The 25,798-nt window shown below is 42.3% G+C and overlaps 1 protein-coding gene across 1 annotated transcript; it reads right to left on the bottom strand.

Annotated features, from left to right (window-relative positions):
• Positions 1-1,192: 1,192 nt before the first annotated feature.
• Positions 1,193-25,579, bottom strand: akt1 (v-akt murine thymoma viral oncogene homolog 1). Its single transcript, XM_077731046.1, has 14 exons — positions 25,366-25,579; positions 20,187-20,333; positions 11,069-11,197; positions 10,668-10,779; positions 10,313-10,439; positions 9,356-9,487; positions 9,169-9,234; positions 8,515-8,583; positions 8,269-8,394; positions 7,469-7,597; positions 3,453-3,667; positions 3,161-3,248; positions 2,951-3,053; positions 1,193-2,725 (listed from the first exon to the last, which is right to left on the bottom strand). The coding sequence occupies exons 2-14, from the start codon at positions 20,230-20,232 to the stop codon at positions 2,646-2,648; spliced, it is 1,422 nt and encodes a 473-aa protein (XP_077587172.1). The 5' UTR covers positions 20,233-20,333; positions 25,366-25,579; the 3' UTR covers positions 1,193-2,645.
• Positions 25,580-25,798: the final 219 nt, after the last annotated feature.

Raw genomic sequence — 25,798 nt, 5'->3', positions numbered from 1 at the left:
ATTGAGTTGCCTTTTCATTGACACGTCTGGTTGATTGTGCACTACAATAAACGCATATGGCAACTGTAGACGATCTTTGTGTATGACTTTGTTTATCCAGATGACAGAACTACAGGCAAACATAAGACAATATTTCAATTACCATCTATATCTACAAATATCTTTTAAATTGGGTAGATATAATCAGATGGTGATGACACGTGAATATATTTCTTTACATATAATTTCCGATGGGCTCAAGTATTCAGTCCGAAAAGTATAATTCACATAATAACCACAAGAGGGCAGCTTTGTCACAGTTTCCATGTTGAGGTTATTTGTTTATGCTGATGGAATTTAAATAATTATATGATAACAGTTATAAACTATTATGTAGTGTATTTACTTCATAGAAAAGCTAATAATAAAGAAGTGCTTCCATTTTCTAGATCATCTACCATCAAATAAAAATGTTATTACTTTTAAAAACATTTATATACACTCAAACTACCACATATTCCAGAACATCACATTGAAGTTTTCTTTACCAGGTGCTTACTTCTCAAATACTCCTATAATCTAATCAGCAAAGCATATTTTGTTTATGCTTAAAGAAGTCAATTCATAGTAGCCTCCAAATTTAGAGGTACTGGCAGGTGGATTTTGCACCACAAAAGCTGCAGGCAGGTGAGGTGAGGCAAAGTGGCCCAAAGCTTGCCGTGTTGGTCCCGTGCATCATATCTAGCCAGGCAGCTCCATCAACATCTGCTCCAGAGACAGTACCATCTGTCTAGCCCACTGAGGGAAAGCATGCGTCTCTTTGTCTAAGCAGCTGCGGAGCCCCAGACAGGGGCCCTGGGTGTATTCTACATGGAGAACATGGTCTGGATCCACATCGGAAACCTCCACACTGCATTTGTCTCACTAAGTCGCGGGTCCAGATCACTGTGAGGTCAAATGGATTGATTTTGGCTTGTGGATATTATTCAAATGTAATTCATTAAATGATCCAGTCCATGATCAATCCTTATACTATACAGGGGTGTCCATATTATGGCCCACTGCCCAGTTTTTATTGGCCCACAGATAATGATAAAAACATAAATATGGCCCACAAAAGAATCTTAAATTCAATCTGCACTCTGTTGCATTTCTTATCTTAAACTCCGGATTGAGTTAAATCTAGACTGTAAAATAAAGGTCGCCTACAATGTATTGTTAAGACCTTTTATTCCATCAGTTTGAAAGAAATAAGTACAAACAGTGTACAATTTATATAATTTGTTTACTAAAGCTGGTGTCCTCAGTCTTCCGGATATGGTAGGGCAGGTACAAAAAAAAGAAAGATGCAATAACAATTTTTAAAAAAAGGATAGAATGAATATCCCTATGTATCAGGTGACAGCAAGAGGGGTGTGTGCATAGGAAAAAGGTAACAATCAGATTTAACCCCAGAAGAAGTTTGAAGTGAAAACATAAAAAGTTACATTCAATAAGGCATAATGCACTTTTGAAAAATGATTCTCTCATCTCAACCACATCAAAAACTTCCCATCACACTTGAATACACAAGTTTGATCTCAAAGATGGCTATTTTGAGCCATGTTTTCTTTAAAAAAAAAGGTTTGAATTCACCCACAACACTCGAATGTTACATCCTCATCTAATTTAGTCTTTACCAACCACAAATACAAAATCCTGATACAATCATTGCAGGGCAGCAAGGTGCATTTCATTGGCACGTGAAAACGCCATCATATTTAAATGCTGGTTTTTATAAATAAGAAATAGGGACGTCACACCCACAAAAAGAAAGATGACTTGGTGTCGTCCCCTGAGGCCCACCGTGTTACTACAGAAATGTATCGCATTCGTGACCTCACTGAGGCTGCGGAGGAAGCACTGGATGGGAAACACCCAATACTCTATGAGGAAGGGAAACTCGAAAAGGAGAGGTCAGGAAAACCCGGAGGTGGTCGCTGCGCAGCATCGGGATCGAAAGGAAGGCAACGGGAACATTTCATTTAGCGTGCAAACATTTCCCACCGAGCGCTTGACTTCCATTCTTAGCCTATCCCGTCGGGCCTTGATTCACCCGACTCGACGAGGTTGATAATAACAAGGAACACATGCAGGAAAGAGCCACTTTATTTCAAATGATACATTCACTTTTGAAGCCCCCTCCCTCTCAAATTTATCGAAGGTTTGGTTTTGTTGTTTTTTTGGGAGGAGACACGCAACACGCACACTAAATTACCACCAGCACTTTGGTCCACCGTATTTGTGATTTCTACTTGAAATGGTTGACGATGACGGTTTGATTTGCAAAATAGAACAGCCCTTTTTGAAATTGTTGACGGTGGGGTGGGAGAGGTGAGGGTTTGGCCGGGAAATGGGCGATTAATAGACACCAGGGTTGCCGGTGTGTGGATGTCGGCTCTCCTCGGACAGCCAGGAAGCGCTGCAGAGTATTGACGCTTGTTCCAGGAGGCGGAGCTCCGTTGTTTGTGTCGTCTAGGACTTCCTGTTGCACGGAAGAGCGCCAGTTGTGAGATAGCGGGGTGGGGCGGGGTAAGGCGGTCGGTCCAAGTCTTTTTTTGCAGGATGTGGTTGTCTCGACAGGGAGGGATTTCAAGGGGGACGGTTGAGGAATGTGCGGGTGTCCTTCAGGCCACTCCACTTGCTGAGTAGGAAAACTGAGGGAAGTGAGGTCTCCGCTCACTGTCAAAAGACTCCATGCTGTCGTCTTGGGGAAGACAAAAAGCAGGAATTTCATTTGTTAAACACATTTGTGGCAAATGGATCTCACGTGGGCGGAAACAAGAGTCCCTCCTGCTAGTGATAAAGTGGATAAAGCGGCTCAAAAAATGAATGAAAAAATATTTATGAATAAAACATCTTTATAAATGCCATTAGAATATGCACAAATTTAGCACAACTAGTATGAACATTTTCAAATGTTTGGCATTACCTTGTCCAGGTGGCGTAATTGTGATAGTTTGTGCAGTGAACTCCTCATCAAAATATCTCGTGTCCGTTTCCGAGGTAACTTGGGGCTTGAAAGGCGGGACCAACTGTTTCAGGGAAAAGGTAAAGAGCACAGTGATAACATAATTTAGAGGAGAAAGTTTTTAGGATTATATTACTGATGATAAAAGGATCTAGTATCAGCAATACTTACTTTTTTCTCATAGACATCTTGCCATTCAATCCCAGCAAAGAACTTGTGCTGCATTATTTCCTTGGCATCATCCGGGCCACCACCTAACCTAAAATAAAATATTCGTAAAAAAAAAAAAAAAAAAAAAACAGTAGACATGGCTTAATATGATCAATTTGGTAAAGTCCAGAATTTCTCCATTTAAAAGTCTGTTTAATCTGACCAAATTTGGAATAATATAACCAGCATTCTCTCCATCTGTCTTTTTACAGTACAGAAAAATGCTCAATCAATTTAGTTTAGGGTGCCTCACCTCTGCATGGGTTCTTTCTTGAGGAGTCCCGAGAGCAACGAACGTGCCTCTAGACCCAGTGTCCGTGGAAAGCGGATATCTTCGAAGAGGATGAGCTCAAACAGCTTCTCGTGGTCCTGGTTGTAGAAAGGAAGCCTGCCGCACATCATCTCGTACATCACCACCCCAAGCCCCCACCAGTCAACGGCACGGCCGTAGTCGTTGTCCTCGAGTACCTTGGAGATGGAGAGAAAAGTTGTAGATAAACAAACAGGGTTCTGCAAAACCAGAAGTTTCTGCGTTTCTATTGCACTTTTCTTTAAATTCCTATCTGATATCTCATTCTTCTAACATCAAAAGGCAGCCAATGGGCTATTAGGAAACCTTAAAATGCCCAAAAACCAGCAGAAAGAAACCTGTAAGTACCCCAAAACCAGCAGGAATTGACCAACGAAGAAGAAGTGTCCCTGAAGGTCACTTGAGTGCAACTCATTGCCTGCTATTGACTATGATAGATGTCCAAATGACATAAAATGCCATAGATGGTCATCCTGCAATGACATTGACGGTCCTGGACGTCAAATTCTTTTTCAGTGGGAGGGCCGAATGGAAGTTAACTTAACTTTTTGGGCCAAAAATAAACAGGTGCAGCCCACATGAGTTCTAGGTAGCATTAATGTGGCCCATGACCCAAACCTGTGGTTTACTCATTCAACAAGATGGCATTATCATCCTTATTCTAACTTCTACTGAAATAGAATAGAACCACTCCCTCCTGAGAAGAATGTGTTGCCCCTCTCCTGTCATCGAGTGGGATAAACAAAACTTTGGATTTTACGGGTTCGCTGAATCCCGAGTGCTGCAGACTGTTTATTCTTAACTGGCTATCAAAATGGTCTGCTCTTCCCACTGACCTGCGGTTTTGGAAGCAGACCGGGGGTAACCCTGACTCACATCTCAAATGAGGAGCAAGGATAGTGTTTCCCCTGGAGCTCTGCATATTTAATCACCCTGGGGTCCTTCCGTACATACGCATCAACAAGCTGCTGAGGTGTGCGCAAGTGCTAAAATAAGCAAACATGAGGCAATGCAAAGCAGGCCACTGTACACTTAGTACTAAAAGGTGGATTTTTTTTCAAACTGTTAGGTGCCGCCATCTCTTGTCAACTTGGAAGAAATAATCACCTTCTGCAAACCGGCTATTCAAATGTGAACAAAAGGATGAACATTTCATTGCACCTTTTTAGGCTTTTTAACTCCAGTCCAAGTTATCAAGCATCCAGAATAATTGTATGAATTATCTCGGAATACCTAAGATCAGAAAATTATATAGAAGCTTCATATATAGTAGATAAAATGCAATTTCTTGGAAGCTAAAGTGTAGTATTGGGATTGATCAGGCATTAATCAATTTGGGAATTGTGAGGCAAAAAAAACGCTACTTATTACCAAATGTGCATGATAATACCAGTCAAAAGAGACAACTATTTTGACTAAAAAAAAACAATTAGTGGCGGCGTGTTAGACAAACAGTGCGACCTGTTGCATGACTAATATGCCGCTGAGCACAGTTGCTCCCAGCTCCCCGGAGCCTTGTACTGGATTCTACCACTACGGACGGATGTTGAAGGTGAAAACGAAGACAAAGAGGACATCCCGCCCTCTTAAAGCTCAAGGAGTAAGCGCCGCGGTGGGCGATTCATTCCTAAGAATAGCAACTTCAAGTAAAGGATGTGGGCGGACGAAATAGAATTAGATATGGACACGACGGACGGCGCGCGGGCCCAGAATGCCCTGGAAAACGAATGATGGCATGTGTCCCTAAAAGGAACAAGACGTGCGCACATGTGTCTGCGAGCGCCGCCGAGGACGATTGGGAAGGGTGGAGGGGGGACTGGAAGAGCGAGCAGAGCTCGGATTACTAGGCCGTCTCTATTTCCGGCGTCGCTGTCGTGCGATTCACACCATGCGACAGCTGGGCCCGCAGCTGCCCCATATATGTAGAAGAGTGCCACAGCTGTGAAGCTGCCAGGAGCACAGGAGCCAAGCTCATCCCTCGTATATGGACCCAGGACTGCCTGCTCGGGGCCCCCCGACTCAAACTAACGCTCTTAGGCCGCCGCCAATGAGGAGTTGGAGAGAAGGTCACGGAAGGCGAGAGGTGCAAGCGGTGAAACGACGTTAAGAAAGTGGAAAATGTCTTTTGTGGAAAGAATTAGGATGCTATTGGATCATGAAAAATGAAAGATGATTCTCACTGTGGTGTCAAACATAGGGATTACAAACCTTGACTTTGTAGCATATTTATACCTGTATGTACAGAATTTTGGTTTTTAGACATGGGTGCTGTAAAAGTAGAATTTTGTAAGTACTGTGATGGAGCTTTGGTGCCATGGGTTGTAAATCAAGGAGTTAACGAGAAACTTTAAAATACCAAGAAAATCAGCTCTTTATCAGAATGGATTAATATTTTTCTAAATAAATGTTTTTTTTAGCTAGGTCTACAATGTCTTCTGTGTCTTGGGTCTGTCTTGCTACTGCAAAAAGAGATATTACCCAAATACAAGATGAAATAAAGTTCTAATCTATGTAAAATAAAATACAAAAATACTACAAAGTTCTTAGGGCTGTAAAACAACAAAAGAAAAAACACTTTTTTGGGTGAAAATGACAAAGTGATTTATCCTCTGACTTATTCCAGGAACAAAGTGGTCAGGAGCCGATGATTGAGTCTCTCCAAGTACCCCCCCTCCGCCCCCCGTCTAACCTAAATGGAATATTCCCAGAAGTTTGGGCATTCCTTTGCAGCTCATACAACAAGGTCATTGTTTATCGCTGAACAACCTGTAACACTGCCTGGGCTCCAGTCCACATATACGCTTGCCAGCGACCCGGTTGTCACGGAAACAGCCCCCGATGTATTCTCGCTCAGGGCCGGAGTTGTCGTACGCTTAGCCCGGTTGCGAGTGGGCGAAAGGTGCTCGCCAAGGTGAACTCTGCTTTTATTTTTGTCAAAACAAGCCAACAAGTTGGCATAGATAAGTGTTCACATGCTATGTCAAGGGTGTCAAACTTGGGTTGGTTGGCGGGCCGCATTAACGTTAACTTAATATTTTTTTGTTTTGTTTTGAAAATTGGATTAAAAGAACTGGATCAAAAGCCCTAAATAGTCCATTTTTATCGATCTAAAGCAATGTTTTTTTTATCTGTTTTCCCCTTAGTATTTATTGGAAAATGTCTTTTAATCATGTTTTTTTATTTCAATTGGAAACAAAATACTTTTTTAAAGTGGAAAATGGAAAATATGTATATAATTATTGCAAGACTTCTAGTTTCCATTTGACACAAGATTTACTTTTGGGGGCCACGCAAAGTGATACAACGGTCCGAACCTGGCCCCCGAGCCACTGCTTTCACACCAGTGCAATCAGGCAAAAAAAATGAAGCGAGGCTCCCCTGATGTCACACAACAGCTGTAGCTATGATGGTCTTATTCCAGGGGCAAAATCTCACATTTCCTGAGGGGCTGCTGGGCAATAAAGCCCCCCAGTAAGAAAAATCTAAATGGGGGCTAAAAACAACGATAAGGCAACTGAGTCAACATTGCACATGCTTCTCCCGGAAAACATTTTTTACCCCTCCGGTCAAACACTTGTGTACTTCCTCTCGCATAAACACTAGATGAACTCATCACATACGATTGTGTTAGCCCGCCTGACACTTGTCATACCTGCACGCTCTCAAGAGAAGCCACGGCCCCTCCCCGCCACGGAGCAAATAGCGTCTGAGAGCGGGGCCACTCTGCCCTGCACACGCCATACTCATTAAAAGGACATACTTCAGCTGGAGATTAGAAAGGCATTTGAGAACAGCTGCCTTTTTCTTCCACATGCTTCTCAACAACTGACATCCAATGACACACGCTGCAAATTTGTTTCGGTCGCACGTGACCACGGGGTGCCACACTCGCGCTTGAGCCCAAACTCAAAACAAAGGGATATTTTTCAAATGACAATAGGAAAAAATAATTCAGTTACCTCAGGAGCAAGGTACTCTGGCGTCCCACAAAATGTCTTCATGGTGGCGCCATCTTTGATCCCCTCCTTGCAGAGTCCAAAATCAGTTATCTTGATGTGTCCATCTTTATCCAGCATCAGATTTTCCAACTAAAAGAAAAAAGACAAAAATGTTGCAAGATTTTCTCTCTAAACTCCATAAAATGATTTTCTCTGTAGCCCATACAAAATAATTCATTGTGCAAGCCACATATCCTCACCGGGCTCGCGGGGGGTGCTGGAGACTATCATAACTACAGGGAGTAGATTCTTCCCAAATAGAAAGATGACATCACTCACTTCACAAAAATCTCAAACATTCTAGTTGTATCCAGATTGAGGATATCAGCTACATTTTTGATGTGTAAAAATAAGATAAGGTAAAATATGGCAACATTAATGAACATTCTTCAGTTTGGGAAATGAGACAAGGCAGCCTTTCAGTATCTCCACGTGCATGCGTCTTCTCTTTGTCTTCATTTAAGTCAGAGGGGCCATAGCTCACACGTGTCTAGCAACGCTGGGGCGAGTCAGCACATCTTACAATCTTGCTACACTGGCATTTTCAATGGCCGCCTCGCCGAGGCTGAGATACCGCCTCGTAAACCCCAGGGAAATTGTCGGGGAATCAGGGGTGAGAGTGCTATGCTGACTGACCGGGTTGCTCCATCAGATGGAAGTGGAAGCTAACCAAAACACTCTCAATTCTATAAAACATTAGCTCCTTCTAAAATGAATCATTGAAATGACTTTATAATGGGAGGACAAAGAGCCACATCCACCTTGAGATCTCGGTAGACCACGTTTCTTTCCGCGTGCAGGTAGTCAAGCGCAGACACGATCTCTGCACCGTAGAAGCGGGCGCGTTCCTCTGAGAATACGCGATCCCTTGAAAGGTGGAAGAAAAGCTGAAGGGAAATAGCAAAAGTTGGGCACAAGGAAAAAGAGAAGACTGTTATTTCAACTGTACTACTAGTACGTCATTATCAACTTTGAAAATCGTTAAAAAATATTTATATATATTTTACCTCGCCACCGTTGGCATATTCCATGACAAAGCAAAGGCGGTCATGTGTTTGGAAAGAGTATTTCAGCCCCTAGAGGTGGGTGACAAGTATCCACAAGTTATCCACAAAATCATGTAAAATACATAACAGTTTGTATCTTATGAAGCCAACTTTATTTATTTTTGAAGGATCATTTAAGTGCACGCTGCCTTGTAGAAAGCTTCAACTCAGGGGTGTCTAAACTAACAGTTTTTATTGATTATGAAAATGTCATAGCTTATGACCCACAAAAGAAGCTTAAATTTGGCCTACACTCTGTTTGCATTTCTCAGCTTTAACACTAAATGGAGGTGGTCCCATAAACAGTCCATTGTGGTGAAACTGTAAAAGTTTCAGTAAAGCTGTCAATGATTTATTACTATAACAAAATATCTATTTTAAAAACCTGATTTTTTTTACTGGATTCCAATCAGGGGTTTTTCAAATTTTCTGGCAGTTACAGAAGTTAAGACAGCCCTGGCTCAACATATAAGAAGCAATGGCTAACTGCAGCTGCTTAATGATGCCTCAAAATAGCCAATAATTGAATGAATGTTGCTAGGTTAAATAGCAATCACCATTAAGGCTTCTTAATAAGGTCAACGATTAGTTTAGCTTGAAAAAGTGGTTCCTTACTGTCAAGAAAGGGTGCTTTGAATTCTGGAGGACTCTGTTTTCTGTGAGTGTGTGTGCCACTTCATCCTGGTTAAAAAAAAAAGTCCACAAAGAGCATTTGTGCAAGTCCCACAAAGGTTCGGTATCAAATCATTGCTCCAATGTCCAACCCCCCTGTCTTTCCTCTATATTACGAGCGACCACTCACTTTTGCTACGATCACCTCCTTTTTTAGGATCTTCATGGCATAGTAGCGTCCCGTGGCCTTCTCCTTTACCAGGATAACTTTGCCAAAAGTGCCTTTTCCCAGGAGTTTGAGGTATTCAAAGTCGTGCATAGTCTGGAGAAGGGGGAGGACAAAGAACGGCATCCGATTACAAACAAACTCGTACTCCAAACTAGACCGGACACACAATCCCGCTCACAACAAGGCACTATTTCACCCACCGTGCAATTCCCACTCTACCGGTTGGGCCTATATGTGCTTGGTTTCTCAGTTAACCTTTGACCCTTGCATAAAGGAGAATGTTAGAAATAGTTGTGTGACGGATATCCAATCCGGTGGCCTTGGACCTTTATGTCGTGATACGCATGGAGGGTTGAGGGGGCTGATGGACATGCTATCCGGTGGTAAGCCACCCAGGGCTGATGGCGGAAAAGTCAAAGAAGTTGACGAGTGCTCAGGGAAGGTTAGATGAAAGGGTTTGGATATTGTGGAGCACAAATCTAAGACTTAAATTAATAAGATCAGAAATATCAGGCGCTAAATTGCATTTCAAGACAGCGTGTGCTGATTTAGACGTGTTGCATGTGATCTACTAGATTTTATCAGTTGATAAGTTGAACGGAAGCTGAATGAAGGAATTTCAAATATGTTTTGGGTCATCCTGATGGTTTCACCGGGAGGAAATTTGGGAACGCACCGAAAAAGGCAACAAAAAACCCACACACATACAAACAAACAGTAAAAAGACCAAAAAAAATGCCAAACCAAAGTCTGGGAATTAGTCATTGAAAGTAGCTCTATTCCAAATATGGTTTACATGATAGGAAAACACCAGACTACCCACTCAGCATATATCATTTCCCCATTTGACAGGTCAACTTTCGAAGCCTAATAAGTGAATTGAAATTCTAGCTGGTGCAATAAAAAACTATGACATACCACTTTTTGTCTGGGTTTGGTAAGGTAGACCTCCATATCCATGGGATCCGGAGAGGAGTCCATCATCTCTTCCTCTTGTTTCTGCAGCCCTTCTGCCACAGTTTGGATGGCTTTAGTCCATTCTTCCCTAAAAAGCAGCAGAAATATCCACCAGTTTACTCAGTGGCAGAAAGCCAATCCCATTATTTTCTTTTTTATCAACTGGAAGGGCAAGTTCAAGTGTGAGTCTTGCCCAGTGGACCTTGTTGTGGGTGTAAAATAATGATGGTTACATTGCATTCCATTCTTAGCAACACTGCATGCACAGTTTATCTTTGCTTCGCGAGCCGAGAAGGGCATGTGTCTTCTCACTTGCCTCTCCTCGGGGGTCTCGACGTGGAAGGTGCGCTCGATGACAGTGGTCCACTGTAGGCAGCGGATGATGAATGTGTTGGGTTTGGGTCTTTCCGTCTTCATCAGCTGGCATTCTGGCCATGAAATCATGTGGGAGTGGTGAAAGTGGCGATGGAGAGATGGCACCGTGCATGGAAACAAAGAAAAAGACTACATTTGGAAAAATATACAATGAAGAATGGCGATAGTTAGCGTGAGATCAGGGTTCAAGCCCAGGTGTGTCCTCACTGTGTAGAGTTTGGATGTTTTCCCTGGGCTTGGGTGGGTTTTCTCCCACATTACAAAAACATGCTTGGTATGCTGGTTGAACACAACAAAATTGCCCCTATACACACAGTGGTTTCCGTGAAAGCAAATACTCACGTGCTACGGAGAAGTTATTTAGGGGAGTTTCCAGCTGGTCGACATCTTGCGGTCGCTCTTTGTAGCCAATGAATGTACCATCACTCTTCAGGAGAAAATACCTCGGCCTCCAGGTCTTGATATATTCCCCTGATATGACAAAAATGGGCATCAGAAATGAAATATGTCAAAGTCATAAAGAAGCAATTGTGCAAACACCAAATAATGAAGCCTTTTGCGAGTATTTTCGCAATAATTCTTAGTCCAGTCCATTGTCTTTTCCCTTTTTTTTTATTGAATTCCCCAAGGGGCCATCGTCCCTTCACTGGAACGTGATCATTATTATGCTGTCCTAGCATTGCAAAATGGCCATCTTGTCACCACATTTATCCTACCTGTAGGTCAACTACACGACAAATGGTTTTTAGTATAAGTCAGGACCCTTTTCTGTCTTCTGTCAGTTTCCCATACAGGCACATTTTTGGATGAATTTTTGGATGACCCCACATACATTCACATTTTACATGATGCCACAAACCTATGTGGAAGTAAATTGACTTAAGTTCACCATTTCAGTGGGCAAAATACAGTTTTTCTTTCCTAATTAACCAAATACAAACAAAAACATTTGAATAATAGAAGGAAAAAAAACTATGCTCCTACATAGGACAGAAAAAAAAGATGATTTGTAATGCTTTTCCCCATGTACCTATTAGTAAGTAGAGTTATACCATGTTAATTAGATAATAATCAGTGGAAGAGTGGAAAAAAATACTCGCTCCTGAGTATAGAGGATCCTTTGTTTAATATAGTCCTCTCTCTCAGTGGTTTTGTAAACATCAACAATATACTTGTCAAAAGCCCAGTTCGGGTTGGGGACAACATCCATGACTTCAAGTCATGCGCGTCCATCTTTGACAAAACTCAATTTATTCTAGTAATGCTTGAGGAAATGCTGTAGCAGATGTTGTGCAGATGGGGGAGAAACTATCTTACGTATCATAGCGAGTCGGTGACACACGGTGAAGCGGACTTGAATATTTATAATGAAAAAGAGTAATTCATTTTTAATTATGGAGACATATATTAGCCCCATGCAGTTGTAGCAAGCTGTCCTTAATGGCCCTGACACAGAATAGATGTGTGTGCAAGAGTGCGAGTACCAGAAAAATAGAGTAGATGTCATTTTAAGCTTCTGTTGGCCTTTGTGACGCACATGGAACTGGGAAAGGATGGGTTTTATAAGATATCAAAACAATTGAATTTATTCTTCTTACATGTCAACTAACTTTGGGAAGTAGGCAGATTCACCCTGAAATCCGTGAGATGTGGAGGGAAAGCGGCTTACCCGGCCGGAGAAAACCCACACAAGAAGGGCGGAGCCTAATGAGGTTGGAACCCTTGTTCGCGGAACTGTGAGGCAGACATGCCGAAATAATTTGAAAAGGGGAAAACGAATTGTCATTGACAGAAAGCTTTTTTTAAAGACCTGCCCTTTTGACATCATGAAAAAAAAACTTCCTCTTCCTGCCGCATCACATTTATTTAAACCTCAGAATGACAAGATTAAGAACCCTCGTCAGAGTAAATCCAAATAGATTTCAATGATGAGACGAAATGGCGTGAAAGGAAAAGGACACTTAAGTAAAGTATGGACGTTCTGGCAAAGCTGACCGGATGAGAGGTGAAGAGCACTCTCAAAATGAGCTGTCGAGACTTATTGAGAAAGCGTTGGCTCCAATACAAAACATCTGCCTCACTGTCTAAAATACTTTTGTATGAATTGGCAGCAGATGTCTCGTATTTCTCATCACGACAACACATTTTTCATGTCGTTTTCTGCCAGGCTTGCAGTTTTGGACTTAACGAACTTCACTTAGATCAGGTCTACTGTCATCCGTCAAATTTGAGTTCATGTTTTAAAACGGTGTGTGTCGGAAAGGTTGCCACATTACGTTTTTTTACAGCACAATTTGATAAAATAACTAAGAATAAATAGAGTCAGTAGAATTATCAGCTGACTACAATAGGCAAGTTACCGTTTTAATGGCCTAGCCTGATCATTTGAGCTAGAGCTGGTCTTGAAGTAGTCACCCTGTGCTAAGTTTTTGGCTGACCTATATTCAAAGCTATGATCTGAGTCTTCATGCCAGTCCACACTACGTAGAGGACACTATGTCCACACTCGCTGACATGTCATAATGTGACACGGTCATTACAAACAAATATAATATGACAGACAACAAAAACACCATCTTTCGTAAGCACATTCTTGAATTTAAATGGATGACTTTTTACAGGCGCAACAATCTGCACAGTAGTTGTGGAAATAAATAATGTGCATGTGTGGGTTGGCGGACAGGAGTGTTTTCACAGGACCCAAAATGTCAAAGCCTAAATCTTATAAATGAGTATGTTGCAGTGTTGTTCGTGAACGATTAAAAAGCTTAGACATCAGACTTGTTTTTTTGGCCTACCATCGCAGAATGTGTGCAAAGTCGAATGAAGTGGAAGAGGAAGTAGTGTAAATAGGAAGCTCTCAAGAGTCGTCTTTGTTGTTTAGGCAGACAGTTTGTGGGTGGGGTGGGGTGGAGTGGGGGTATTCGAGTCCACAGTTGCCGGTGTTTGCGCTGCACAATTGCAGAGACACCCGGATGAAACTGCTTCCACTTGTCATGTGGTCAACTTTGCAGTTGTAAAGGAAGCACTGCCCAGAAATCCTTTTAGAAACATGTCAAATTGTCAAACAGCGGCCGATCTAAAATTGTGTCATTCGGCCCTGCCTGATTGGACACTTTAAATTTGCCCCCTGGGAATGGGTCTGAGTGTGCATGGCTGTCCGTCTCATTGTGCCATGCAATCGGCTTCTCTTGTCTAAAGTGACTGAACATTGAGACAAATATCACTTGAAATTCATTTAGGCTCTTACATGCTCTTAAAGACTTTCAACCCCAAGTGATACATTCCTTCTTGCCCATGTGCTTTGTGTGTCATCTCCACAATGACTAGACAAACTGTCCCTTTTGCCATTTGTTACATAATTAAGGCATGGTTTGTTGGCCAAATATGTCTTACTTTCCAGAATCTTCAACTTCAAAATGTAAAGCAAACTTTGGTATTGCATCACTGTCTTCCACTGCCAAAAACGGTCTAACTCCCTCCCAATCTTTGTGATCAAGAGTTAGTAAGAAACTGCTGTGACAAAAAGAGTGAAAAGCATTGCCGTTAAAACCCCACTTGATGAAACTGCTTATATGACAGGAAGACGGATTTTACAGCAAGGACAAATGATTAAAGACAAAGAGTGGGGTCGAGAAAGCTTGATAGTGCGCAAAGAACTGAGCAGAATAGTGAGACGGATCACTACATATGTTCCTCACATATGTACAATTGCATGCAGTGTCGATGAGCCGTGTGCATTGTGTGTGTGTGAGTGTGTGTGTTTATGAACGGAGCTGTCAGGGACTGATGGAGTGTCTTTACATGACAAGCAGCTGCTGAGGTCGGGGAGATGCGCGCTGGGCAAAGTGGAAAATAATGAACAGAGAACAACTGCCAAACAAACAGAATTTATCTTTATTTACCAACTGCTGCGTGGCACTGTGTATACAACCGCAACCTGCCACAGACACACCCTCCATACTCCAAAGCGACTCCAGCCAAGGTTAACAGGGAAAGAACAGGTTTGGCCACAGCTGCACATGAGGGCAAGTTGTCATGTTTGTTTATATTGTAGATCGGCACTAGGGAATAATTTGCATTGATGCTTTGGCATGGATTTCAGCAAAGTTGAAATGAGGAGAGAAGTTGTCTGTGAAAGATCAGTCACTACAATCTGCCATAAAAAAAATGCTTTTCCACAACAACAAAAAATCAAACACTGCATTTTCTCGCATCTATGAAGTATTTGTCTCTAAAAAAAGATGACTGAATTAAGGGTACGGCTTATATGCGCACAAACTACACTTGACATGCACAAAACTGCACATGGTCATGAGACACATTTGTACTCCCTATTAAAACCATGAATATGGAGGTGAAAATTATGAATCATGAGTCTTCCACAAAAAGACACATCCACTTGAAAATATTGAAATTGTTCCTATGTGATGATACACACAACCACCAGATGAATGCGTACTAACACAAGGATCAAGGCCGGAGAGCGTCCGACAAAATCTGGCTCTCGGTACCCACAGCCAGAGGTCGGACTTCCTGAGGGGGCTGCTGTTGCTCTTTGTCCCTGCCTAGCCATTCATGGCTTGGGGATACGAGGAAGGGAGCCAGAGCTAACGACATGAACAGAGTATGTGTGTGTTTGTGTTAGTAGTGAGAATCGGATGAGGTGATGGGAGGAGGGGGGAGGTGGAGGATTAGCGAATTTAAACTCCAAAGCTTCGGAGGAGGCGGCGGGGGGGTTGGTGCCTTTTGTTGTTTCCTACCCCCGGCCACCTCGCCATCTCCTCGGCCCTTTTCTGCCGCGTTGTGCCTGTCGGCTGCAGCTGCGGCCTGCCACCGAGTGCCCCGCATCTCAATGAGCCACAGGCGGCCTGCTTCCAGAGGAGAGGGGATCTTCCCAAGTCGGTGCAAGGGATCGACTGAGCCAAAAGCAGACAGAAACTCTAAAAAGCATCGATTACAGAGCTGCAAGGCCCTTGACCCAACTATTATCTCACCATGCCCATTTGAGATACTATTAGAACGAATGCATGCCATCTCCCAGAGCTTGGTGATATCTCGCTTACAGGAATCCCATTGTCGGTGCTTCCTGCTCACATGCAGCTGGATGCCAAGGCTTTGGCAAGAGTATCAACAGGTTGCGGGGAAGTGACACCCTAGCTTCAATGTAGCGTTCTCTGTCCCCTTTTTATCCATCTTTCTGTGGTTGCCACTGCTACCCCAACAGGATAAAAAAGGAAGGAAGCAGGGTGGGGGCGCGAGGGAGACTGCCCCTCTTTCTCACGCTCATAAGAAAGCCCTCGCTTCTTCTCTGTGGTGAGTGACACCTGCTGATTACCATAGAGACACTGTGGGTAGTTCCCCCTGCCACATTAGGGTTGAGAGTTGCCCCCTTTCTCTGGGTAAACAAGAAGTCTATGGATATGCATTAACTAACCCACAAACGGTGCCACCCGAGAAATGCATTTTTAAGATTATCCGTTCAGACAAGATCTGAAGGCCAGTATGTGAGAAGTCTATGTATTGATTGTAAACTTTCCTCCCAAAAATTCAACATTTTTTAGTATTTGCTGAATAGCTTAGTGATTAAATTTGGAAAAACGGGGCAAACTTAAGTGGAGAAAACCCATTGGAAAGTGAACCATTTTCTGCACACAGCTGCACATCACCATTATTCAACACCCTTTTCCAAATCTAGTGCCAGGGAAGTGATTGATGTCGGAGGACAGAGCTCTCTCACCGATCCACAGCCACTTCCGCCATGGAACCGGGTTGTCAGCAGGGTCGTTATCCTAGCAACGGAGTAGCGGGGTTCTGGAACCGAGTTGTCGGATTTAAATTAGAAGATGGAGAACTTCTAAGAAGAAAAGTACAAAGAAAGGACAGCAGTGGCTAAAGCAAGAGGACGACCAGTCAGGGAAACCTCTGTTCCGGGAGCAGGAAGACTCTGCACAACAAAGTAAGCACAGCAGGCTTGCCATGAGAGGGGTTGGGCAGTGACTTTGCCACCTCCCTAACCATCCCTTTCAGCCTGCCATGCACAGCAGCTGCAGTCGAGTCATTTTCTTCTCTCCACCACATTTAGCAGGAAGACTGCTTCCCATTACCGAAAGCGGGGGGTCTGTGCCGGCGGCCAGAAATTTTTTGTAGCCCGGTGTGACGCCCTCTGCTGCCGGACTGCTCCTGCAGAGAATCAACAATTCCACCTTGAGCAAGTACTTCAAGAAGGAATTGGTGAATGAAGAAACGTAATAAAGCACGATGAAAAGATTAACTGAAATATCTGACAGAACTAAACAAGTGCATTGGAATTGAGATTTTGACTACTAGGATAATAGAATCAAAACTGTATTTTAACAGGGGCCACTTTTATAATCCTTGCCGCCAAACCCCCAGTCAAATAGGATTGGACATCTATATTTATTGGAAATAATGCAGATCCACTGCCTTCTTTGTCATTCCTATCTGTGAAGGAAGCGCAAGGTCAATAGCCTCAATAGCTGCATGCGGCACTTAAAAAGAAAATCATCCCCATCCAAAACCCCGAGCACACACTACTTCGTGCGATCAACTGGACCACCAACAAGGTCTCGCTCGGAGGGGCAGCCGACTCACGGGTGTCCGTGAGTCGCATAGTAGCCAAACAACTGATGAGCTCCAAATCAGAGCAATGAGTGGCGCAACTGTAGCATCTCACACACGGTCTATGCACTCTTGTGAGGCCGACTAGGTCACTGAACAATGTTCTGGGAACATCACAGAGACACTATTTAACTTCTGTCTTCCTCTTGTGTCCACCCCTCCAGCTTTCCCCCCACAATATATTATACTGTGCTCCCTCCTTCCCCACCTCGCCTCCCGGTTCGAGTTGGAGCGAACCGAGTGTGTTCCCCATGTCCAACGGTTGTTGTGGGCTTCGTTAGTCTAACGAAGGGGCCGGCTCTTTATGCTTGTCAAGGAGCAAATGAGTCAAAGGCACAAGAGCCAGGGAAAAGGAGAGGACAGGCCAGCGCTTTTCTGTTGGGCTTCACTGAGTTCTTGGCCACGACACTTCGCTGGAAACGAGGGAACCCACAATCTGCTTCTTTGATGTTGGATGACGCTCGGGCTTTGACAAGAACTTCTGAAAAACAAACTGGCTCAAAGAAATAACACTCTGCCTCACTCCTGTGACCACAACAGGCCAGATGCAAAATTTAAGTGTGCAAAGAATTGATAGGGAACCCTGGCAATAGATAAAAGAACTAGACTGTTCATACCCTAAGTGTCATCTGACACTGAAAATAGTATTCCAAAAAGTATTCTTCCGAAACAAAAATGGCCTGAAGTCACAACATATGCAATGATGCAGAATTTACTGAGGAACTGTGAGGAAAGTTGAAGGCCAATCCACAAAACGAGCTTCGCCTATTGCAATGGTATCAAATGTACAGCCCATGGGACAGAGTTGGCCCGCTAGGTGTGTCCGAATTGGTCTGACGGGTTGGTCAGTACTAGTACTAGTAGTACTTTGTGAAATGGTCCAAAATCAAGTTGAGTCGGCAAGATGAGCATTGCAAAGACATTTGAATGTGCTGATGCAAGTTGTGAGGTCATCCACGGGGAAATGAATGGCAGTGGGTGGCTGGCCCCGTTGCAATCAAGGTGCAACTGCGGTGACGGACAGCGAAACTTGGTTACTACGGGTTCACCTTCTGTGCGGTGGCTCTGGGGCAAAAATGGCACGACAGTGACGTGACACAAAAAGCCTTACTGTCAAGGAGGCGGGCGGACGTCATCGGATCAAAACGAAAAAGGTTCTGGGTGACATTTCACGGGGCACAGTTGCTCGAGTGTGACAGCGTGCCAACTCACTGTTCCTGAAAGGTTGTTTGTTTAATGTCACAAGTAGAAGGCCGTCACAGCTTGAACTTGAGTGTGTGTATGTGTGTGTGTGTGTGTTTGTGTATGAGCACATTTTCAACAACTCAGACTGTTTACTTCCTAGTCACTATTTGATGGCTTTTTTAGGTATATTTTGACCTGCGCTTTTATTATGTTATCGGATCTGTGCTTTGATACGAGTGCGTAGAACACGTGACCTTTGGCAAAAGTCGGAGTGTTTCATTTTGGAGCAATAAAAACACTATTTCCTCCAGATTGAGGTAAAAGAGTTTACAATATACAGATGAGGGTTATTTTGAAAAGATTAGAAAAATGGTTGGGATAATAAAGGGTCTGTTTGCAAAATGTCATGTCAAAACAAAATAAGAGTAAAACCCTTGTTAGGATGCTATGTTTAAAAACAGGGAGACTCCGTTTAATGTTAGTAAACTCATAAAATGGAATAAGAAGAAAGAATTGAACTAACAGGAGCTCATAAAACTGCTATTAATAGTGGCATTTACCAGTGAGGTGTACAAAAATAAAGCTCATTATTATTTAATTTTAGAAATGGTATTCAAATACTTTCATTTTTTTTTTCAATAGGTATTTCTTGCAGAGAAACAAAAAATAAAAACAGCAGTTGAAAAGTAAGTGAGCATGTGACTTACCTTTCAAAATAATTGAACATTTTGACAACATGCAAATTGCTAAACCGATTTAGAACATGACCTTATGTTTCAAAATGAATAGTTATGCTATGTTAAAATGTCAAGCCAAAATGAAGACATTCTACATTTTAATGTTTTTAATGGAAAATGTTGGGGGAAAAAATGCTTGATTTTTTTTCTTGTTTTGATACAAATTGTGCATTTAGTAGTTTGGTCAAAACCATGGAAGATTTGTAGTATTTGGCAGCTCTGTAGACAGTTTGCTGGTTAGCCATTGGCGTAAGTCTTACCTTAAGAAAACATGAATAAATAAATAAAAAAAACCTTGGAGCCTTGAGCGTTTGCTTATCACATTTAGCCTCTGGTGGTCTTGGACTCTAAGGGGCAGCTGTGGTTTGAGGGCTGAGATGGTGTGCAGGGAGGGCGCTCACATTAAGAACTCAAAGTCAGCAGGTATGTGAGGAATGCTTCTCCATCCAAACAACAGGACTAAAACCCCACACACACACAGCAGCAGTTCAATCATTCCCAAAGGAGACTACTTGGCTATTTACACTTTAAGCTTTTGGTAATTGTTTAACGGAGACCGGTTTTAAATGTAATATATAATTCTGGACAAACAGTCACTTAGGTTTAGGTGAAAATTCATATTTGGTAAATATTTAGTTTGAGCTTAACATCATGTCATTTTCTTTTCTCCAAAAAAAATTTTGAAATAGTGTGGAACAATAGGGAAAGTGTTTGTGGTTTTGGTAATAGTATAACAAATAACAAAAATAATGTCATACTCGTAAAACACATTCTTGTGTGCTTAGTTTTGTACCGGCAGTATTTTGTATTACGCACATAGAATTGTGGCATGAATCTAACATTGTAGGAAACACATTATGACAGTTTAAATGAAAAAGTGAAAAATGGAATTGTACCTCTTTTATGCAGCCATCCCTCCTTGACAATCACCACATTGGTCATGTTGGTGGACAGGTTAGAGAATCCAGGATTTCCACAGAAAGAGCCTCTTTGTTTTTCCAAGTTCTTTTCGCTTTAGCAGAGCTCAGGAGGCCCGCGGATATCTAAAGTTTGGGGGAAAAAAAGTGAATTTAGTTCAATTTGAGATGTAATTTTGTATGAATATTAACCTTAGAGAAGCAAAGACCTGCCAGCTTTATAGTTCAGAAACTAAAAGACATACAATCCGTTTATCCCAATACTGCATTAGAAAAAGCCCAACTTTTATTAAAAGATCTTTTTCCCCCATGAATATTTTAAGAGTCGCTTAAATAACAGATATTGAGTTGACTGGAAAAAAATAAATAAATCAATGAACAGCTGAATCTCAGTGCACGGTTCACATCAGGCTAAGAAAGTAAACAATTTTTCCGTGCCATATCTGAGTGTTGTTGTTTTCACTCATGCCTGACCTGTGGCGTAAGTACACGGAAATGTTGCTGGATGGCGTCCAGACGAACGTCACGCCTTATGTGCACATAACAGCCAAGGTAACTCACATATAAGGCAAGTTCAGTGTAAAATCTTTGGTGTCATCACGTAAAAAGAGAAGTTTTACCTGCTTACACTCAAGAATGTCTACAAAATACACATAGACATATACAATACACTCAATAGGCCATCACATGAAAATAATTTCTGCAGAAAGAAGACAACAATCAATTGCTGCAATTCCACAAAATACTTTTTTATACTGTTTTTTTACCAAATGTAATTATACCGAACTGGGAGACTATCGGTACAAGCCACTTGACCTTTCCCTTCATTTAACTGTTAATACAGCTTTGAATGCAGGACAGGAGGGAGAGAAAAAAGGATCAATTTCCCTACTTGTTCAAACAAATGTCACACACTGCACCAAGCAATCTCTGCCCTTCCACCGAAATCAATTTGTCTGCCGCCGCTCCACCAGACTAAATCCGTCAGAAGAGTTTTATGTGAGCGGCCTCAGCAAGCCAGTCGACTGACTACCAGGGACAATAACAGGAAGTGGATGTGACTATTGACAGACTACCAGTCATATCAGTGTAGCCCTGGGTGCAAATAAACGTGTCACTGTGTGTGGTGATCACACCTTTTACAGCTCTAGTACTTATTATTAGGGATGTCCCTGATCCGACCGATCATGTCAGCTTCTGAGTATCGGAATCAAGTAAAAACTAATTTTAAAGTAGTATTGAACCCGATAAGGCTCTTTTTGGAACATCGGAAAGTATAGGATTTGGTCACAAGATTGGATCAAACACAGTATTCTTTAGTTTTGGTTTTTTTGAGAACAATTGTGCTTTTCGTCTGCTGTAAATCAAACTACTAGCCAAACATATGTAAACATAAACAAAGTATTTTTTGACTGTAACAGAAACAGTGATTTAGAATGTACAGGTGACCTATTATAGGTTATTTTTAATGTGGCATCGAATCAGTATCAACAAAACAAATGTTGAGTACAATCAATTGGATCAAAAGTCAAAAAGTATAAGGACATAACATATAGACTGCATGTTTCATATTTCTATATTCATATTTACATTATTGAAACAAACCTTGCTTAAAAAGGAGAAAATATCCAAGGACAGCAACAAAAAAAGGAAAGAAATCACAATTAAAATAGTTCAATTCAACACATTGGGTCACCAATTGCATGCACTGTTTAAATTGACATTTATCTCTTAAATACATTTCTTCAGGACTTGGATTCTCGAAAATCAGATGACTCGGACTCACATGCAAAAAAAAAAATATGATCAGGACATCCCTCCGAATGATATTAATGAGCCAAATGACTGTGGTTGTTATTTTTACTCTGTTTTTGTTTGCTGCAGTGAGGTTGTGGTCCTTGTATTCCACCAACGATGGCGGAAAGATCATGAGGCTGATTTGGAGAGCGGAAAAAAAACAAACTGAGCGCAATTTAAACTTCAAGCCACTGGATCCTTTGGCCATCTCGCCGTGTGACAACCTCGAATGTTATGTACACATTTGTGAGACTTGACACAAACAAACCAGGGCACGTAGGCCGCAGCCGAAAGAGCAACACATGCAAACGAGCGGCTCGAGAGCCACAACAGAGTGCTGCTGTTTTAATGGGAGCGACCTGTTGCTACTGCGGCCTGTGTGGAAAAAGCTGGGCTGCTGCCAGCGCTGCAGCCAGCAGCCACTGAATGAACCCAGTACCCCGACAGCGGGTCACATGGTCCTCAGGCCTCTTTGCTGCCACCGCCTGCCTGCCTTACACTCACTGGGGCTTTTAACCGTTCACTTTTCGATCCAAATCGGTCTCAGCGAGCCAGTATCGTACTTGCATCTGTGACTGGAGTCACTGAGGACAGTCTCAAGTGTTTATGGTAGGAGAAAGAAATTCAGACCAAGCCCACCGCAGTACTTCCTTCATCGCAGATCAATGGTCGTAAGCTTGTTTATGCTCTATTTTCTGCTCTTGCTGGGGCAGGCAAAATTCAGCGGCTGGTTTACGATTACAAAACGCATACGCTTTTACTCAAGAATTTACAACATTTGAAGCGAGACCATCCATCATGCACATTGGGTAAGGGGAAATGGATCCTAGCGACAGCCGGAATGGTCGGTCAAATAGAGAGTGTAAAGTTCCTCATTGAAGTACACAGAGAATACTTGAAAAAATTAGAATGACAGAAATAAAAAGGAACTCATCTCATCTCTCATTTTCTGAACCGCTTTATCCTCACTAGGTTGTCGGGGGTGCTGGAGCTTATCCCTAGGTTCACGGGGGTGCTGGAGCTTATTCCAGGTGACTTGGGCCAGCCAATCACAGGGCACAAGGAGACAAACAACCAATCACTTATACATATAGGCAATTTAGAGTGCCCGATCACCCTACCGTACATATCTTTGGAATGTAAGAAGAAACTGGAGTACCCGGAGAAAACCCACACATGCAAGCTCCGCCCACTGAAAAGGGAGAATGTTGACACTTAATGTGGGGATACCCATCCGTTGCATGAATAATAATTTCCCGCTCACTGTCATATTGCTCATAACATACCATTACAGTAAAAGGATAATACATTATTTTTTCAACACTTTAGGGCTAATAGTTGTCAGCTACTCATACACCGGTACTATTCAAGTAAATGGGAGTTCAGGAGAGGTGAAGGCGCATAAAACAAATGTCTTTTCAGTTCATCCCACTTGTATGACTCATAATAACGCTTCAAAACAACGGTCCTTTCCATGTTAGCAAACTATAAAAAAAACATATGAGTCACTCACACGGCTTGTTATAACAAATTTGTAAGCGATTCATTTCGAAGATGGTTAACATCAACGAAAGATAGGATCAGACTTTATTGAGAAAGTGATTTGAGAGTTCCACTTGCAAAGGCAAAGCCAAGCATTCCTGAACGTAGCTTTCTAAGACAACAGCAAAAGATACCTTGATTTACAGAAGATCTTTAACAGGTTATGCTAGACCTCATTCATCAAATCGCAAGCAGATTTTGTCTCGTCTTGGCCAAATCGAACTTTTACCTGGAGAATTAAAAACAAGAGTTTCAAAAGGCACAATCTCAGATAACGTATTATTCTCAGTATTGAGAAAAGTAGTATTGAAATGATTTGACCAGATTTGACCAATTGGAATCTTCAATTCTGACCTTGTTTATAATGAAGCCAGGTCATTTTAGAAAAAGCATCTCAGTGTAGCACGAGTGCATCCTTGTCAAAGATAAGGTCTCAGAAGGGGACACAATCCATCTAACTGTGCCCAGGGACAATTTCTAACAACATTCCAAAGATTCTGCATGCGCCTGATGGCACATTTGCGTCAGAGCGAAGAGATTGGGTGGGAGGCGGCTGGTATTTTTTGAATAGAGAAGGCAGTACCCAAAAGTCACCGACTGCATCATTACGCTGGTATGTTGTGTCTTCTGCTGATCATACGGCACGTCCCCATTTGCACACACAGCGGACAGGCGTAGTCTCATGACCGGGAAAAAACATTTTGACATACAGGCGTGAAAGGCTATAATATCTGGAGGAGCATTCATTGTACTCAAATGGGAAAAACAAGGGAACCAACAGTCAGATGTAAAAAGTTGATGACACCACATGCTCAAGCTGGATAATATGAAAGCAATAAAAACATGCATGCACAGTAAAATATGAGAATTCATAATAGTTTTTTCTGTTTTTTTTCCACTCCCCTCAAAGTTGTGATACATAAATACACAGTACAGTACATACACTATCACTATTTAAAGGAACAGCGCTTCATATGAATCATAGTGTGTTAAAATTACAAAACATCACTAAATTCATTGATACCTGAGCATTCAAGAGTATGTAATAGAACATTCAAATACTTTTTAGGCAACAATAACATTGAAGAATTTCTATAATACTCATGGGGAACCTGCCAAGTGTTATGACTTCCTATGTGCTGATTACAAGACCAGATAAACAGAAAATAACACGATCGGAGCCTGTTTTAGGGGATCTATAAAAAAAACTAAAAAAAAGAAGTATATTAGCATAATGTTATGGTTGCTGACAAGTAAAAATAAAAGAAGCGCTTTGTTAAAAGTGGGTGTTGGAGTAGGAGCAGCAACTAGCTAAGTGAGCTAATGATACGTGTGGCCATTACATTGGAAAAAGAGTCAACAGTGTTCATAACAATGAATGGATCGCTGTCGTTGATCTTAGTAGTGTTTTACCAGTGGGCTATAAAAGTGATATAATAGCTAGATTTGACGTGGAAAAGGGGGAAAAGCTTAAAGTTGCAGGGAAAGTGGGGCCTGAGGCTTCGTCTCAAAGAGTGGTCATTGTCAGAAAGCAAACATCTGAAGAGACGTTCACTGTTGCTTGTGGAAAAAACACTACTGCGGCACGGTTGGCTTTCAAAACTCGCGGATCGCCGCGACTTTGCAGCAACTTTTAAAGCCATCGGGAGTGTGGAAAGTAGCACATTTTAGCCTGCATTAAGCAACAGAAAGGATTTGGGGCCTAGCGGGGCAGCTTGGGGGAGAATAACCGCATCCCATGTTAAGTACAATGGGGACATACCCTGACTAGCTGTCGACCTCTTGTAGTTAACCATGCGAAGGAAACGCGGACATTTACCTGCACGGGATTTCAACACTGTGTCCGTGTCATTCTAGTGAGCTGAGTCGGCAGTATTTTAAGATGAGAAGTCCTTGAACAATCTGGACAAAAGTGATCTCATTTACTCCGTTTCTCTCGCCTTTCTTCCACTACACCTCCCAAACGCGCTGTCTGCAATGCCTCTGTGGCAGCGTGCTCTCCCGGGTCCTAGTGCCGACCTTTTCCAGTCGCAGGCAAACACTGCAATCCAATGTTTCCAGAGGGCTTCCGTTGTGTGTGCGTGTGTTTGTGCGCGCGTGTGTCTGCTTTTCTGCCCTGGATGAACTTTGACGTCGCCCTGTATGTGTGTGGGATTCTCATCTCATCTCATTTTCAGAACCACTGTATCATCACAAGGGTTGCAGGGGGTGCCGGAGACTATCCCAGCTAACTTCGGGCCAGCCAATCGCAG

This window comes from Stigmatopora nigra, chromosome 13 (genome assembly GCF_051989575.1).
Source record: "Stigmatopora nigra isolate UIUO_SnigA chromosome 13, RoL_Snig_1.1, whole genome shotgun sequence".
NCBI classification, from domain to species: domain Eukaryota; kingdom Metazoa; phylum Chordata; class Actinopteri; order Syngnathiformes; family Syngnathidae; genus Stigmatopora; species Stigmatopora nigra.
This window is presented reverse-complemented; position numbering and strand designations above follow the sequence as displayed.

Bases quoted from the DNA above. Each gene is read 5' to 3' on its own strand.
- akt1 (XM_077731046.1), bottom strand. From the start codon at position 20,232: ATGACCAATGTGGTGATTGTCAAGGAGGGATGGCTGCATAAAAGAG. The intron at 8,584-9,168 runs GTAAGGAACCAC...ACCCACCTCTAG, and splicing joins CAAAGCACCCTTTCTTGACA to GGGCTGAAATACTCTTTCCA. The intron at 3,249-3,452 runs GTGAGGCACCCT...ATTTTATTTTAG, and splicing joins AAGAAAGAACCCATGCAGAG to GTTAGGTGGTGGCCCGGATG.